Source organism: Brassica napus, chromosome C1 (genome assembly GCF_020379485.1).
Source record: "Brassica napus cultivar Da-Ae chromosome C1, Da-Ae, whole genome shotgun sequence".
In the NCBI taxonomy this organism is placed as follows: domain Eukaryota; kingdom Viridiplantae; phylum Streptophyta; class Magnoliopsida; order Brassicales; family Brassicaceae; genus Brassica; species Brassica napus.
This window is the reverse complement of record NC_063444.1, coordinates 40,414,710-40,433,196: the sequence shown is the minus strand read 5'-3', so window position 1 is coordinate 40,433,196 and position 18,487 is coordinate 40,414,710. Positions and strand designations below refer to the sequence as shown.

General features: G+C 28.7%; 2 protein-coding genes across 2 annotated transcripts; one reads left to right on the top strand and one right to left on the bottom strand.

Moving 5' to 3' along the window:
• Positions 1-6,399: 6,399 nt before the first annotated feature.
• Positions 6,400-8,801, top strand: LOC106352974 (sugar transport protein 4-like). Its single transcript, XM_013792631.3, has 4 exons — positions 6,400-6,870; positions 6,970-7,289; positions 7,380-8,009; positions 8,086-8,801. The coding sequence occupies exons 1-4, from the start codon at positions 6,738-6,740 to the stop codon at positions 8,545-8,547; spliced, it is 1,545 nt and encodes a 514-aa protein (XP_013648085.1). The 5' UTR covers positions 6,400-6,737; the 3' UTR covers positions 8,548-8,801.
• A 1,059-nt stretch (positions 8,802-9,860) lies between these two features.
• Positions 9,861-14,405, bottom strand: LOC106356757 (sugar transport protein 10-like). The gene is made up of 3 exons (XM_013796478.2): positions 11,669-14,405; positions 10,883-11,509; positions 9,861-10,461 (listed from the first exon to the last, which is right to left on the bottom strand). Exons 1-3 carry the CDS (start codon positions 12,128-12,130, stop codon positions 10,015-10,017), a joined length of 1,536 nt encoding a protein of 511 aa, XP_013651932.2. The 5' UTR covers positions 12,131-14,405; the 3' UTR covers positions 9,861-10,014.
• Between the last annotated feature and the right edge of the window lie 4,082 nt (positions 14,406-18,487).

Below are 18,487 nucleotides of genomic sequence, written 5' to 3'. Positions count from 1 at the left end.
GTTGTCTCGCATTCAAAAATTGTTCTTCCCCTTAATTTTTTGTTTGCCTATTTAATTTTATTCTTAGTTTCTGTTTTTTCTTGTCAGCAAATATTTTTCTTAATTTCACTGGTATAGTTCATTACACCAAAGGAGATACATGGGTGGAATACTTGAACACAAGTTGACTTTACCATGCGACTGGAACCCCTAGTTTGTCTTGTTCTAGGCTTTACGTATATAATCTTTGCATCAACGTTTCAACTAATTTCTCTTCGTGTTGAAATCAGCTGCTTAAATTATAAACAATCAACACTATATAGAGCAATAATAATAAAATGAAAGATGCACCCGAGTATAAAGTTTGCTGATCCTTATGAAAATGGTCAATGGAGTACGAAACAATATCTGATATAAGTCGAAGACGACTGTGACCGATCCGAGTTCAGTATATCTCGTACATGACGGCAAGAAAACTGAAAAGGATCAGCTCTACACTTTATACCCATACACTTTATTCTATGTAGCAAATTTAAGCCTATATCACACTGTTTTACAGGAAGAGGTTTTTTAAAATATCGCATATTCCCTATATATTAATAGAGAAACATTTAAAAAGTTATAACTTGTAGTTTGTACTAATTAAAAAAATGCTATGTTGAGTTGTCACGTAATTAGAATGCTAATTTTGTTTGCGTGGCGGTTTGAGAATTAATTGAGAACATTGTTAGTCCAAAATTAAATTGCTAGAGAATCTATATTATTAAAACTGAAGTACCTTTTGGTAATGTTTGAAAACTTAGATAGTAGATTAAATAAAAGTTGTTTGGAAACAAGGATAGCAGATTAAATATTTTTTTATTTACATATTTAATCACTGTATTTCTTTCTCATTTACAGATTCCGTCGTTTGGAAACTTGGATAGCAGATTAAATGAGAATTGTTTGGAAACACGGATATCAGATTAAATATTTCTTTTTATTTACACATTTAGCCATTGCATTTCTTTCTTATTTACAAATCTACCACTTCCCTTAAAATCAAACAATTAAATTAATTACAATGAATTGTTATTTATTTTTGCTGAAAATAAAAATACAAACTGTAATATATAGTATATATTAATGTGCTACAATACAATTTTCAAGAAAACCAAATATCATAAAATTAATAATAATTCATAAAAACCTACTGTAAGAAATTAAATCATTTAAAAAAAAAAAAATCAATAGGTTAATATATGAATATTACAATTACATCAAATTGCATCAAGTTATGAAATTATAAATATAATATTGCGTACAGATAAAAAATTATTATCAAACATCTATATTATAATATAATATATTCTACTCTAAATATATTTTACAAAACATAAAAATATAAATGGACATTTTATAAAATCAATGGTTTATAAATTTACATTGAACGCAAGTTAAATCCAACACCCGCGCGGGGGGCACGGGTCAAGATCTAGTGTTATATTATATAGTATGTCCATTATATATTCTTTACTTAAATAAAACCTACGTAATTACTTAATATGATTAAGATATATATGACAATTAATGATTTTAATTAATAAAGATTTGTTAACAATCTATATACTTTATATCATTTTGTTTAATTATTTATTATTAAAATAAATAATAAAATTATATTAATCATATAATAAAATTTTAGTTTTTTTTTTGTATATGTTGTATTTTAAATTTTTCAAAATGAGTATAAATTACTAAAATTGTTAAAAGTCTCACATAAATATTTGTGATCAAGGGAAAAATGTTTTTCTATAATAAGATACAATGATTATAAAATCATATGAATGAATAATTTTATTTTAATAGGTGTTTATGTTAATATATATATATATATATATATATATATATATATATATATATATATATATATCATATCGTTTAAATTAAGCTATACATCATATAAAAATACATACTTATATTTTGATATCTGCTTTGAACATATATTGAACAGTTAATATTTTAATTTTGAAATCTTCATTGTTTTTTTTAAATGATTATAAATTATTGAAACCACTAAACATTCCACATTAAAAAAAAATCGCTGGTGTAAAATTTTGTTACACAAATATGAAAATAATCATAAAATTATATGAGTAGAAACCTCATTTAATAAATATCCATATTAAAAATATACTATATATCTATGTTAATATCATTTAAATTTAATTATATATCATATACGACAGATAAGATTGATTGTTTTGATTTATTTACCCTAAAATGATTGAAAATAAACATGAGCGGTCGTTTGATTTATATGCGCACACCAATTTATTTCATAATAGTAACTGATTTCTTAGTTATTTAAAATATAATTATTATTTTATTATTTCATATGCAGAAAAACATAAAATAAGTAATAAATATAAAATATTTATTCTGCACAAGGCGCAGATCTTAACCTAAGTATGTATCTCTATAATAATTTTAAATCTTAAACATTTTCTAAATCTCACGCCAAAACAAAATAACAAAATGAGAATAAATTCAAAAATCAATATTTATATCGAGCAAACCAGAATGAAAAAAACTACACAAAAATAAAAAAAATATTGAAGATAGATAGGATTGACACGTGAATGTAAACTTCTCATAACCATAATTAACTTTTAAATGGCTAAATCATGATATAAAATCGAGCTAGCTTAGTTTCATTGTAACCAAATAGTAGGTCTGAGATTCTTCGGCCTAAACGTTATGTTCTTATGCGATAAGTGATTTTTTAACCTAAAATATTTTTAAAAATGAGATCAGCTCATCAGTAAACAAATTATGTAATTAACAAAAAAAATTGAAAATTATTTAAAGGTCAAAAATATTAATTCAATCAAGAAATATAAATTTTATTTTTTCTTACAATATTTCGTAAATAATTTTCATATAAATTCATCGTGCTCAAATTTTCGATCAAAAGGCAGGTCTTATCCTGGCACAAACTATTTACTTTTACATCATTAATACAAAATATGACGTAAGATTGTGGAAACATGATGAAAATAATGTAACGCGACGACTTCTGACTTTGCAATGTACACTATAGGAATAGAGAGCAACCGAAGACTACGACAGTACGACTAGTTTACAAAATAATTAATTTTCCATATAAAAAATAGTGATCGTCAACATTTCGTTTCCATGTCGTAATCAATAACCCCGTAGGTCCAACTCTTTTTAATTACAAGGTTTGAATATCCTCCGACACACAAATTTTATCTTTCAACAATTTGACGTACAATTTGCTCTTAATAATTAAGAAATATGTATTATATATTTAAAATAAAGTTTGTCCCATTCCGGATAATACAAATGCGTTACCATTCAATGAGATCGTATGCATGCATGTGAATAAAAAGGCTGTTCACGAGTAAAAAGGTTATTTACGTTTCAAATGACCTTAAGTTCTGGATAGAGATTTGACAATTCTGTACTACTTTTTGAACTGAAAAGATAAGAAAGAAATAGCTAAAAGATGTTGCTAAAAAAAAAGAAAAGCCAAAAGATATCTTGATTAGGTAGAAAATCGAAAATAGATTTTGAATGTAATTCAACAAGGAAAAGAAGATCTGATTCAAAGATCTTACAGCATCATTACTGAGGGTTTCTTAGAGCGGAGTTCTTACCGGAATATAAAAATCTGTTTCTTAACTTTTAACTAAAAAAGTTAACCGGTTCTTAAAACTCTTATTTAAGAACCGGTTCTTAGTTTTTTTAGTTAAAAGTTAAGAAACGAGTTCTTATATTCCGTTAAAAACCTCATTCTAAGAACTTCCAGCAATCAAGCAAAAAAAAAAACAAATCTTATCTAAAATCAAAAATAGTAGCGGTCTTTCTTGTCCATTGACCGAGTTTTGCGGGCGTTTACTAATTTACTACGACAAAATCAATTAAAATCAAAATTAAATCAAACTGAGTCAAGATTGTAATTCTAGTTACAAAGTAAAGAGAGTGTTTATGACTTTATAACGACTTTTGTGTAATAACTATGTACTAGGGTAAGAAGGGTGAGTTTATTTGTATATATTATCGATAGTTTCTTTTATATATTTGATTATTTATTTATATATATATAATATTTTTTGTTGTTATTATATAATTTCTTTCCGATAGATCAGATCAATTTTTATTAAAAATAATGGAACAAAACTATAATTAATACATCATGGGTTGATCGGATTGGACATTAAACAAATTATGACATAAAAACCTTATTTTTTCCATCGAACACATTCTTGAAAAAAGTGAACAATATTGTTTTCACAATTGAATTATTTTGACTTTTATATTCCATATGGTTTTGAAAGCTTTCAAATCTTCCATCGAATTGATACATGTCATTTTAATGTTTTTAGTCATATACATAAGGAAAACTTACATTTTTGTAATTTAAAGTCGTTTTAAAAAATTCAAAATATAACATATAAGAAAAAATCTAACATATAAGAAAAATATAACATATAAGGTGTCCTCATTTTTGTATTTTAAAGTCATTTAAAAAAAAATATAACATATAAGGTTTCCTCATTTTTGTAATTTAAAGCCATTTAAAAAAATTCAAAATATAACATATAAGAAAAAATCTATTTTTTTTATTATATGGTTAATGTGATTGTTTATTTTTTAATACTATAAAATTAAACAAAATGAAGAAGGATGCAAAAATTGTTATCAAATCTTTATTATTCATAATCATTAATTGCCTTATATATGTAAATCATATTAGGTAATTTTTTAGCTTTTATTTATGGAAAAAATACACACTTCTTATATTTTAGGTTAATATAATGTTCTCTATTGGACATTAAACAAATTATGACATAAAAACCTTATTTTTTCCCTCGAACACATTCTTGAAAAAGTGAATAGTATTGTTTTCACAGTTGAATTATTTTGACTTTTATCTTACGTATGGTTTTGAAAGCTTTCAAATCAATCATCGAACTGATACATGTCATTTTAATGTTTTTAGTCGTATACTTAAGGAAAACTTACATTTTTGTAATTTAAAGTCGTTTTAAAAAATTCAAAATATAACATATAAGAAAAAATCTAACATATAAGAAAAATATATCATATAAGGTGTCCTCATTTTTGTATTTTAAAGTCGTTTAAAAAAAAATAACATATAAGGTTTCCTCATTTTTGTAATTTAAAGTCATTTTAAAAAATTCAAAATATAATATATAAGAAAAAATCTAATTTTTTTATTATATGGTTGATGTGATTGTTTACTTTTTTAATAATATAAATTTAAACAAAAATGAAGAAGGATGCAAAAATTGTTATCAAATCTTTATTATTCATAATCATTAATTGTCATATATATGTAAATCATATTAGGTAATTCTGTAGCTTTTATTTAAGGAAAGAATACACACTTCTTATATTTTAGGTTAATATAATGTTCTCTAGTAGACATTAAACAAATTACGATAAAAAAACCTTATTTTTTCCATCGAACACATTCTTGAAAAAAATGAACAGTATTGCTTCCACAGTTAAATTATTTTGACTTTTATCTTCCATATGGTTTTGAAAGCTTTCAAATCAACCATCGAATTGATGCATGTCATTTTAATGTTTTTAGTCGTATACTTAAGGAAAACTTACATTTTTGTAATTTAAAATCGTTTTAAAAAAATTCAAAATATAACATATAAGAAAATTCTAACATATAAGAAAAATATAACATATAAGGTGTCCTCATTTGTGTATTTTAAAGTCGTTTAAAAAAAAATATAACATATAAGGTTTCCTCATTTTTGTAATTTAAAGTCATTTTAAAAAATTCAAAATATAACATAAAAGAAAAAATCTAATTTTTTTTATTATATGGCTAATGTGATTGTTTAATTTTTTTTAATAATATAAATTTAAAAAAAAATGAAGAATGATGCAAAAATTGTTATCAAATCTTTATTATTCATAATCATTAATTGTCATATATATGTAAATCATATTAGATAATTCCGTGGCTTTTATTTAAGGAAAGAATACACACTTCCTATATTTTAGGTTAATATAATGTTTTCTAGTGTTATATAATTATGGAATAATGTGACACCATTAGATTAAACTATATTTTATATTAGATGCTCTAGAATTCTTTGAAATAAAATTTAGAATGTATTTAGAGTGCCACCTAGGATTTGGGGTTTTTTTTAATTAATACAAAATTAAGGTTCTAATTTTTCAAATGCTTCTCAATTAATATATAGGGGATTTCTGGATTTGAATTCGTAAACTGTCCCAAGTATAATTGAGTAATTGATTTATTTCTTCATTTACAATTATAACTATATACTTTTCAACAAAAATAACAATATTACATTAATTAAATTAATAAATAAAACTGTATAAAGAAAGACACGAGATTTGTGGATGTAGATAAGATCCAGAGGAATAGGCAAGTCGTAGAAGAAGAAGAACAGCTGTTCTTTCTTCCGACCACAAAGTCAGCCGACAGTTAAATTTCAATCCTATAAATTTCAACTATCCTTCTCCATTTTCAAAAAATCAAATATTTTCTTTCCTTACTCGAATGCTCTTTTTAGAATCAGATCTACCACCAGTTGTCTGAGAGATACATAATACAAACACCAAGAAGAAGAGGACAACGAAGAACAAGATCGGCTCCGTTTGTTCCTCTTGTCTTAAACAGAGAAGTCAGCACTACGTCGTTTTAATCAAAATCAACTCTCTTTTGTCAAATTAAAGAAATGGCCGGAGGGTTCGTCAGTCAAACGCCGGGAGTTCGTAATTATAATTACAAACTGACACCGAAAGTGTTCGTAACATGTTTCATCGGTGCCTTTGGTGGTCTCATCTTCGGATACGATCTCGGGATCTCAGGTTTTTTTTTCTCAGATTCAACAACTCTTGCTCTTTTTTTTTTCACTGATAATATCATCGGTGAGTAATTATAGGGTTTTTTTTTTGTATTGCTTGTAGGAGGGGTAACCCAAATGGAGCCCTTCTTGGAAGAGTTTTTCCCTGACGTGCACAGGAAGATGAAGAGCGCACACCAGAACGAGTACTGTCGTTTCGATAGTCAGCTCCTCACTCTCTTCACTTCATCTCTCTATTTAGCGGCTTTGGTCTCTTCCTTGTTCGCCTCCACTATAACCCGAGTTTTCGGAAGGAAATGGTCCATGTTCCTCGGTGGTTTCACCTTCTTCGTCGGCTCTGCTTTCAATGGATTTGCCCAAAACATTGCCATGCTTCTCATCGGTCGTATTCTACTGGGTTTCGGTGTCGGATTCGCCAACCAAGTAAGTTTGAAAACGTTTTCTTGTGTAACTTGACAAAGAAGCAACCCAGTGTGGTTTGTAGTACTAATCGGTTTTGTTTTTTGGTTTCAGTCTGTTCCGGTTTATCTCTCGGAAATGGCTCCTCCGAATCTAAGAGGAGCGTTCAACAATGGGTTTCAAGTAGCGATTATATTCGGTATCGTTGTTGCAACCATCATCAACTACTTCACTGCACAGCTGAAAGGCAACATCGGATGGAGAATCTCACTAGGGTTAGCTTGTGTCCCTGCAATGATGATCATGATCGGAGCTTTGATCCTTCCCGACACGCCGAACTCGCTCATCGAACGTGGCTTCACCGACAAGGCCAAGCAAATGCTTCAATCTATCCGAGGAACCAATGAAGTTGATGAAGAGTTTCAAGATCTCACTGATGCGAGTGAGGAGTCTAAGCAAGTGAAACACCCGTGGAAGAATATCTTGCTCCCTCGTTACAGACCACAATTGATCATAACTTGCTTCATTCCTTTCTTCCAGCAGCTTACCGGAATCAATGTCATTACATTTTATGCGCCTGTTCTGTTCCAAACCCTAGGATTCGGTAGCAAAGCCTCGCTCTTATCGGCTATGGTTACGGGAATCATCGAGCTCTTGTGTACCTTCGTCTCTGTTTTCACTGTGGATAGGTTCGGAAGAAGAGTCTTGTTCCTCCAGGGAGGTATCCAGATGCTTATCTCTCAGGTAACACAAAAGCCCTAACCCTATTTTACGTTTCTTGTCAAACACTCAATCTTTAAAATCACCATATTTGTTGCAGATTGCTATTGGTGTCATGATAGGAGTCAAATTTGGAACGGTTGGAACAGGGAACATAGGGAAAACAGATGCTAATCTGATCGTGGCACTGATCTGTATCTATGTAGCCGGTTTCGCCTGGTCATGGGGACCGTTGGGATGGCTGGTACCTAGTGAGATATCTCCACTAGAGATACGATCCGCAGCTCAAGCCATAAACGTAGCGGTCAACATGTTCTTCACATTCCTTGTAGCTCAGCTATTCCTTACAATGCTCTGTCACATGAAGTTCGGACTATTCTTCTTCTTCGCGGTGTTTGTCTTCATAATGACGATATTTATCTACTTGATGTTGCCTGAGACGAAGAATGTACCAATAGAAGAGATGAACAGAGTGTGGAAAGCACACTGGTTCTGGGGAAGGTTTATACCTGATGAAGCTGTTGGTGTTAGCGCTGCTGAGATGCAACAAAAGTCTGTATGATGAAATATCATTTTCTTTGGGCAAAAGACACAGAGAAAAATTGAAAAGAGAAAGGTAATGATTAAGAGGATGAAATAATAATGAAATGTGTTATTCCTGAAAGAAAGCTGCTCTGCTGTTTTATGCAGAGACTTAGATTTTAGTTTATTCTTTCTTCTTGTTCAATTTTTCTTTGTTGCAACTGTAATAAGTTGGGCCTAAAGAAAGTTAAGAAAACAAAAAATACGTATAAAAAGTGAAATCAGTTTATCTTATGTTTACTGTATTCTTATTTAATATTTTTGTGAATCCTTATTTGAGAACTAAAGAGTTCTAATGCAAAAGCAAGAAACTAGTCATCAGAAGACTAAAAAGGCCATGACAACAGTAGATATTTCAGTTTATCCAAAAGGATTACCACAAAATAAATTTCTTTACTAAAGTTTCTAAACTAAATATTTCAGTTTAGAAATAAATTTCATTACTAAAGTCATCAATAGATATTTTCAGTTTATCCAAACAAAGTTATGAAATATTAGAAAAAGAGAAAGATATATGTTTAAACTAAAATATTTTCTTGTAAAAGTTACAAACTATGATGTGCAATGAACCAAGTAGAATTTCGACCAAGCTAACACATCCAACGCACGTATTCTCATTTATTATATATAGAAAAAATATTCTAACCTTATAACTCATGGGATATTTTTACAAATTTATTATTTTATCATATTTTGCATTGGTCTAACTTGAGACTGATTTTTTAAGACTAATTTATCGTGTTTATTAGTTTATAAATTTTATATCGTATTGGACTGTATTCTATTTGTTGGCATGATTTGAATGATTTAATTTTCAATGATATCTTAGATGACTTTGAGTAAATTTATATAAGTTACTATGATTTTAGTTAAAACAACATAATTTCTTATGGAAAACTATTAAATTTATATTTTTATTTATTTAACTAAAAACTTCAACAATTGTTTTTAAAATAATTACACTTTTAAAAAAAAATTATTAAAAATATTTCTAATAGCAGGCGATTGGAGAACATATTTTAAATTTCAGATTTAGTAGCACTAAAATTTAAAAGAGTTTTCAAATTCATTTTTCAAATTCATATGTGAATATAAAAATTTGTTATTTAAATATAAATACTTCAAATTTTGTATTGATTAGATCTTATTGATTTGCCGGCTTTACAAATATTTTCTAGTATTATTACACTTTCAAAGAAAAATACATACTTTATCATTTCTAGATTATAAGGTTTGATTGGTCGAATCTATGACTTTGTGTTTTTTCTTTCTAAGATCTAGACTTTGGTTTTCTTAGCTGCGGTTATGAAAGACTATAAAGAAGGTATCGTATATATTAGATAATGGATCGGGTAATTAACAAATTATCTAGACAGTATTAACGTGAAAACAACTCATAATTGATGAACATATATGACCGAACCAATTCCACTTAAACCAAATTGGTTTAGTTTTCATCATGTCCACCAATAACTGCGTCATCTGGAATGTAACTTTTCCAGAACCAATGTTGCTTCCAAACTCTTCCCATCTCTTCAATGGGAACACCTCTGGTCTCCGGAAACAAAAAGTAGATGAAGATGGTCATGATGGCAACCATGCCTGCAAAGAAGTAGAAGAGACCAAACTTCATGTGACAAAGCATTGTCAAGAAGAATTGACCGATGAGGAAAGTGAAGAACATGTTGACTGAGACGTTGATGGCTTGTCCAGCTGGTCTGATTTCCAATGGACATATCTCACTGGGTACTAACCAACCCAATGGACCCCATGACCATGCAAATCCAGCAACGTACACACATATGAAAACAAGAATCCAGTCTGCTGTTGCTGGTGTCAAGGTTCCGGTTCCCGTGGTTCCGAATTTTAAACCGATAAATGAACCAACAAGAATCTGAAAAGATAAACAAAACATGCATCAATCATATATGTGACTTTGTTTAGGAAAAAGAAAGAAAGAAATATATATATACACCTAATAAATTACATATTATTTTCAAGAAATTATGGTTCTTTTTACAGTTTCCATGTTCAGGTTGTAATGATTTTAAAAAAGAAAAAAGTAATTTAATCATCTAAATATTCAAGAAATTATTCTGGTCCTTTAAAAACATGTGTTGTTAAATTGACATTGTTTTTATGAAAAATACACTTTCCATATATCTAAAATATTTCTAGTCCCCTAAATGTCGGAACCGGCTATATTTATGATTGTTGTGCATGCAAACAGATGTTTTAGTGATTAGAGTGGAAAAGCTAATGCAAACACAAATAAAGATAGAAAGAATTGAAGGCTATGTAAAACTGATTTGTACCTGACATATGAACATTTGAATGCCACCTTCAAGGAAAAGAAACCTTCTTCCAAATCTATCAACCGAGTATAGGGAGACAAAGGTCGCGAGCACGTTAACTACACCGGTTATTACAGCCGACATAAGAGCAGCATCATCTCCAAAACCAAGAGTCTTGAAGAGAACAGGAGCGTAGAACATAATGACATTAATTCCAGTAATCTGCTGGAAAAAGGGAATGGCCGAGCAGAAGACTAAAGCCGGTCTGTATTTGCTCTGCCTGATGTTTTTCCATGGATGTTCTACCTTTTTAGCAGCTTGACATGCATCGCGTATATCTTGAAACTCATGGTCAACGTTTTCCGTTCCTCGTACTTTCTTCAACATTTGTTTTGCTTCCTCGTATTTGCCTCTCTCAAGCATTGAGTTTGGTGTATCGGGCAAAAAGAATGATCCGATCACCATAAGAATTGCTGGAACAGCTGCTAAACCTAAAGAAACCCTCCACCCATTTTTAGCCATATTAGATGTTCCATAGTTGATCAGATTCGCCACCAAGATTCCAGACGTAATAGCCACCTGGAAACAAATGTTTAGCGCTCCTCTTATCTTTGCTGGAGCCATTTCCGAGAGGTAAACCGGAGTTGACTGAAAAGAAAAACAATTCTTATTGAGAATCAGCATAGACAATATACATACATGATTTTATTTTTGTGGTCACAAAGTTCCGGACCTTTGGTCTATATAATGTTGCATGAGGCATATCACATATATATTTAGATGATATACAACAAATTTAGACCTAACCTGATTAGCAAATCCCACACCTACACCGAGCAAAAGTCTACCGATGATGAGCATTGTGACATTAATGGCAAAGGCGTTGATCAGTGCACCGGTGAGGAAAGCAAGTCCACCGGTAAACATGGAAACCTTTCGTCCATACTTCCTAGTAACAACCGAAGCCACAAAGGAAGCTACCAAAGCTGCTAAGTAGAGAGAAGAAGTAAACAATTGGAGCTTTTGGTCATCAAATTTGCAGTAAGCCGTCTCGTGCTTCGCCTTTACCCTTTGCTTCTCTAATTGTGGGAAGAACTTGCTAAGAAACTCATCCATTGATGTCACACCTCCTGAGATTCCAAGGTCATAACCAAAGAGGAGACCTCCCATGGCTGCAACCATACATGTTATGACAACGAAAACTGTGACTCCTCCTTCATAATCTCTTCCACCACTTCCTCCTTCTGACACAAAAGCTCCTCCTGCCATTTTTATTTTGCTTTTGCGCTTAGAAGGAAGGAAGGAATGTTGTGGCTTAATTTAAAAATGGGAGTCACTTTGTGATCCTTTAAATAGATAATGTAATGACACTATAATTAGGGGTTGGATTACGTGCATTGTGTAATAAATTTTGATCTTATCTTTGTTTGGCTTACGATTAGCTTGTTAGTAACAAGAGTTGGTTAACGTTAGACACCAAGTTTCATGCATGGTTTTTACTGTATTTGACTATTTGCTATACCGTTTTCTAAGACCTATTTATCTTTTCATTTGTATAAAAATATAAGACAGTATATATTCATAATGATCATGAAAAGTAGAATATTGGCTTTTAGTTTCTTACAACCGTTCTTGTTGTGCTAGTCAGGGCCGGCTCAATGGTGTCATGGACCCTATGACAATATTTTTCTTTTAAAAATCTAATAGATATATGTTTTTTTCCTTAAACAATTATTTTTCTTTAAAAAATCTAATAGATATATGTTTTTTTCCAAAATACCAGAAATGTTTTTAAAAATAAATTTATGGAAATAAAAAAATACTTTCATATAAAAAACATTGGCACCCTTTTCTTATTTTTAATATTAAAATACATGTATTTTTAAAAACAAATTGGACCCTTATCTATTAAAAAATAGGGGGACAACAAATTGGACCAGGGGCGGTCGCACCGCTCGCCCCTATCTAAGCCGGCCCTGGTGCTACTAAATAGTCTTTTTTTTTTGTTTTTGTTCTTTAAATAGCTTTCAAAAGTTAAAGTGATAAAAATAGATTTCATTAAATGGTTAAATAAAAATTATATCCTCATTTTATAATTTTAATTAAATATTTATTAAATAAGATAATAATTAAATATTATAAAATTCAAAATGATAAAATCAAAGATAATTTTTTTGATTTTATTTTTCAAAATCTGTTATTAAATTTCCTTTAAATTCTCTTTACAGAAGTTTTCGTTTTTAATTTTTTTTTTGTTTTCAAATGTATTTTTTGGGGAAAAATAGTTCTTAAAAAACTTAGAAAAATATTAACGTGTATGACATCTTTCTGAATTTGCGAAAAATAATAATTCCTAATTCATGAATGTCTTCATAAATATGTAAATAGACTTATTGAATAAAACTTGTACATAAATTTAGATTTTTTTCCTAAATGTGTATGTTATCTTCTATATTTGATGTATATGCATATTTAGGAAAATATTCTTTAATATATCATTTTAAATAACTTACGAAAATGCTTATAAATATGTATAATATCTTTATAAAATTTGGGTATCAAATATAGGAAAACCTTTCAAAAACTTTGGCAAGATGTTATACATATTTAAGAATATCTGACTAAAAATATACATATAATTCAAGTTGAGTAATGTATTCATAAAGGTCTGACTATATATGCATAAATGTATTTTAAATACATATTTATAAAACAAAATCCTAATTTTTTTTGAAATTTTATACTTATTTATCAATATCTTATTAAATCTTAGAATGATATTATACTTATTTAGGAATGTCTTAATAAACTCAAATTCTGAAGGATATCGTACACATTTAAGAAGGTATTTTTAAACTTTTTGTTAATAAAAATCTTTTCCTAAAAATGTTAAAAACAAATTGAAACGAAATTTAAAAATTCGAAAATATATTCATTTCAAATTTTTTATTAATATTTTCTATTTTTATATACCTAAAAAGTACGGGTATAATTATTATTTACCTCTTTAATGCAACCTATTTTGGTTATTTTGATCTTTGGAAACTATTTTTGTGATAAATTTTTTTTATTGCTATTCTAGGGTACTTCTCTAACTATATGTTTAAGATAAAAAAACTATTATTTTAATATTTAATATTTTAAAATCTCTATAATATTATTTGATAAGTTAATTTCCTATATGTTTTGATCACACTAATTCTTACGATTCTTATTTACTGAGCTACCCTTAATGAATTTTAAATATTATATCTCATTGCCTTAATTAAAATTATTTACTAATTTCAGTTAATAAGATTTTAAATTTTAGTTTTCTTTTCTCTATTTTCAAAATAACATATATATAATAAAAGGAAATTTTATAAAATAAAAAAACGAAAATATAGTTACAAAATGAAAAATTTATTTTAGGAAAATTTATTTTATAAATATATGAGCATGAAAATATATTATATTTATAATATGATTTCACAAAAAAGGAAAGTTTACAAAATACCATCCTACTATTAAAAAAGAATTAGTCATCTCTTCAAAAATATACTCTTAAAAACAAATATATATATTAAAAGTTATTTAAATAACATAAACAAGATATCTTTGATGAATTAAAATATTTATAATTACAATTTTTGAGATGGTTTAGTCATTTTTACTTAAATTTGTTTTGTTAAAATTTTTATTTTGATTCAGATTTATATATAATTTTTATCAAACTACATAAATAAAAAATAGACAAACTTAAACTAAATATAATATTCCACCAAAAAAATAATTAAGTCTTCATTGTTTTTGGTTTATAATTTTATTATATATTTTTACAACCTAATAGACATATAATAATAATTTGTAAAACAATATATTTTTTATGTTTAATATTATTTACAATATTTTAAGTTTAAATTTTATACATAAATTATAAAATTATTTAAAATTTATAAAATATATTTAATTATTAATAAATATTTTTATTTATTCATATGCTTTCAAAATTTTATCGGTTATATCCGTTTATGAAACTTTGTATTCATCATATTTTAGTTTTTTTAATATATTTTTCTACAAATATACATCAAATTGTACCCAAACAATTACGAAAATATAGTTTGCATATTTAAGATGAAGAACTCAACTAATGCAATGAATTAAACTAATAAAAAATTTCTTAACTAAAATAAAAATACTATACTTCAATCTGAAGAAATATATGATTTCAATATAACCCCAAAAATGAGTAGCCAGAACAATCCAAATTGTTATACCCAAAATCAAAACTTTAATTAAAAATATTAATATATTCTTATTCTTATTTATATGTATATTATATTATTTTATACATATAAATTATGTAAGGGCTCAAACATATATAATTGAAATTTAATATTAAAAACTGTTACAATTAAGTTCATTTCTAAAATTAATATATATATATATATATACATGAATTTTTTTATAATATTAATATGTTTATTTATGTCATTTTAAATCGATCAATAATTTAGTTTATTTTTATTTGATTCTCAAAACAATATATATTAATTTATATGTAATCTTACTGAGATATATCAACAAAAACCCATAAGCTATGAAATTAACGGTTTAGGGCGTATGGATTATTGTTATGGGTTTAGAGTTTATGATTCCTGTTTTAGGGTTAGAGTTTATAATTTACTTTTGAGGGTTGTGGTATATTGCTAAGAGTTTAGGCTTTAAAGTGTATGATTTTACATATCACCAGTTATTTGATAATAATCTGGCTATTAAAGTATGTGTACTTGAAATGTTATATTCTAACCTCTACATATTATATCAGTCGGATATATAACTGCATAATTATCTTGTTTGAGTTTATGGTTTAGGCATTATTTTTTGGAGTTTAGGATTCATGGTTTAGTGTTTGAGTTTATTTTTTACGAATAATGTTTATGGTCTATGGTTTACTGATTATTGTGTTAGGTCTAGAGCTTAGGGTTTAGATATATCTTAGGGTATATTTGTTACGGTTATGATTTATGGTTTCATTGTTAGTATTTAGGTTCTAGGAATCCTAAACCATAAACATAGAATCATGTTGTATTTTAATAACTTACTAGATTTTGACCCACTCTTTGAAAGCGCGGAATAACTTTTCGAATAGAAATTTTTTATTTCATAAAATGTCAATTATAGTTAGAATTTGAACTTAAATGTATGAGTATTGATGGCGCCTATAATTGAATTTTTTTTTTTTTATCTTTTGACGTTTTATATCAAGTTTTTTTATCCTGCATAATTATTTTTTTGGTTGACAAAAAACTTATTTAATGAAAATTATAATTAATGAACATAATTTTGCTTTTTATTTTTTTTAATATTTAATCTTTTTGTACATTATTTATATTTAACTAAGTGCATCTAATTTATTGTAATTATAAATCTAAAAAATGTAAAATTTTGAGTTTTCAGGAGAATATTCAAAATTTTGATTGAGAAATAATTATATGAGAAATGTTATATCTAGTTTTATTACTGTGTTAGAAGTTTTATTAAAGTTAAGTTTGTGAATAAAGTAAATTTTTATTTTTTATTTCACATATATATATATATATATTGTTTACACTTGTAAAGAGTAAATTTTAAGGACAAAATGAAAAATACACACACATATATATATATATATATATACAGTTATGTTATGCTCTCACATATATTATACAACATACACATAATTTTAAAATAAATTTTAGTAGTTTAATTTTGATAACTTTCTTGTACGTTGAATATATATCATTTAGTGATTTTGGTACCCGAAGATTAACTCCATTCGTTTAAATCACCACTTATACGCTGAACGCTGAAGAGATGATGTGTTCAAAATTTTGGTTACCTTTTCATATCGGATGAGATTATGAATTCTAAAAACACGGATTAACTTCAAAACTTTATTTAAATGTATACATTTCTTGAACCATTAAAAAAATTATAATCTAACTATTTAGATGTAGGTTGTTAAGTCCCACGTTGAAATGCATTATTTTTTATTTATTATTGCACTAAAACAGCGGTATTCTGACGGACATTCCGACGGAAAATGAAATCCTCGGAATATCCCGAGGAATTTCCGAGGAAATTCCGAGGAAGCAATTGGGTTTCCTCGGAATTTCCTCGGAATATACCGACGGAATTCCGAGGAAATATCTATCCGTCGGAATATTCCGAGGAAATTCCGAGGGAAAATGGGTTCCTCGGAAAAAACCGATGAATTCCGAGGAAATATTATAGCCGTTGGAGAGCCGTTGGGGGATTTTACAAAATTCCGAGGAAATTCCGACGAACTAGCCTTTTCCGTCGGAATTCCGTCGGAATTTCCTCGGTCTGTCGGCATGATTTAAACTATAAATACAAGCACTCCTCTTCCTCTTCATTCACTCCATATCTTCATCCTCCCTCTTACTCTATTTACACACGAATTTGATTCATAAAAAATATGTCTTCTTCAAATTATTTTCGTTCTTGGATCGATCGACCTCATTTGGATCCGAACACGAGATTGCTTACGGAAGAATACCAACGAGGTATAACCGAATTCATGGGGTTAGTTCATCGACAACCGGAAGAAAAAACAGGTATGTTAAGATGTCCTTGCTCTAATTGTAAAAATAGAAAGGTTATTAAAGAGTGGGATGTTTGGACTCATCTATATTTGAGTGGGTTTACACGAAGTTACAAAATTTGGTATCATCATGGGGAAACTGATTATGAACATGGTAGTACTAGCGAACCTCAGCCAGCAGTTAGATTAGAAGAACCAATTAGAACAGATGTAGATTATGGTGTAGATACTGAGCAGATGGTAAATGATCATTTTAGAGGGGAAGATTTACCCAATGCAGAAGCTAGGAGATTTTATGATATGTTGGATGCTGGAAAGCAACCATTGTACGAAGGTTGCAGAGATGGTCATTCAGCTTTATCATCTGCTACAAGATTGATGGGCATTAAAACAGATTATAATTTGGCTGAAGACTGTGTGGATGCGATTGCTGATTTTGTAAAAGGTATTCTACCCGAGGATAATGTAGCTCCTGGTTCATACTACGAGGTTCAGAAACTCGTAGCTGGTCTTGGTTTATCGTATCAGGTAATAGATGTATGCAACGACAACTGCATGATTTATTGGAGGGCGGATGAACAGCGGGTTACATGCAAATTTTGTGGAAAGCCTCGTTATAAAGATACGAGTGGAAGAGTTCCAGTGCCATATAAAAGGATGTGGTATTTACCTTTGACGGAAAGGTTGCAGAGGTTGTATCTGTCTGAACGCACAGCGCAACCAATGAGATGGCATGCGGAGCACTCAACAGATGGTGAGATCAGACATCCTTCAGATGCAAAAGCGTGGAAGCATTTCCAATCAAAGTATCCCGACTTTGCGTATGAGAGAAGAAATGTCTACCTTGGATTATGTACTGATGGTTTCAGTCCGTTTGGCAAGAGTGGAAGACAGTATTCTCTATGGCCCGTCATTCTTACACCATACAACCTACCCCCAAAATTGTGCTTGCGACGAGAGTTTTTGTTTCTCTCGATTCTCGTTCCCAGACCAGAGCATCCTAAGAGATCACTTGATGTGTTTCTTCAGCCACTAAT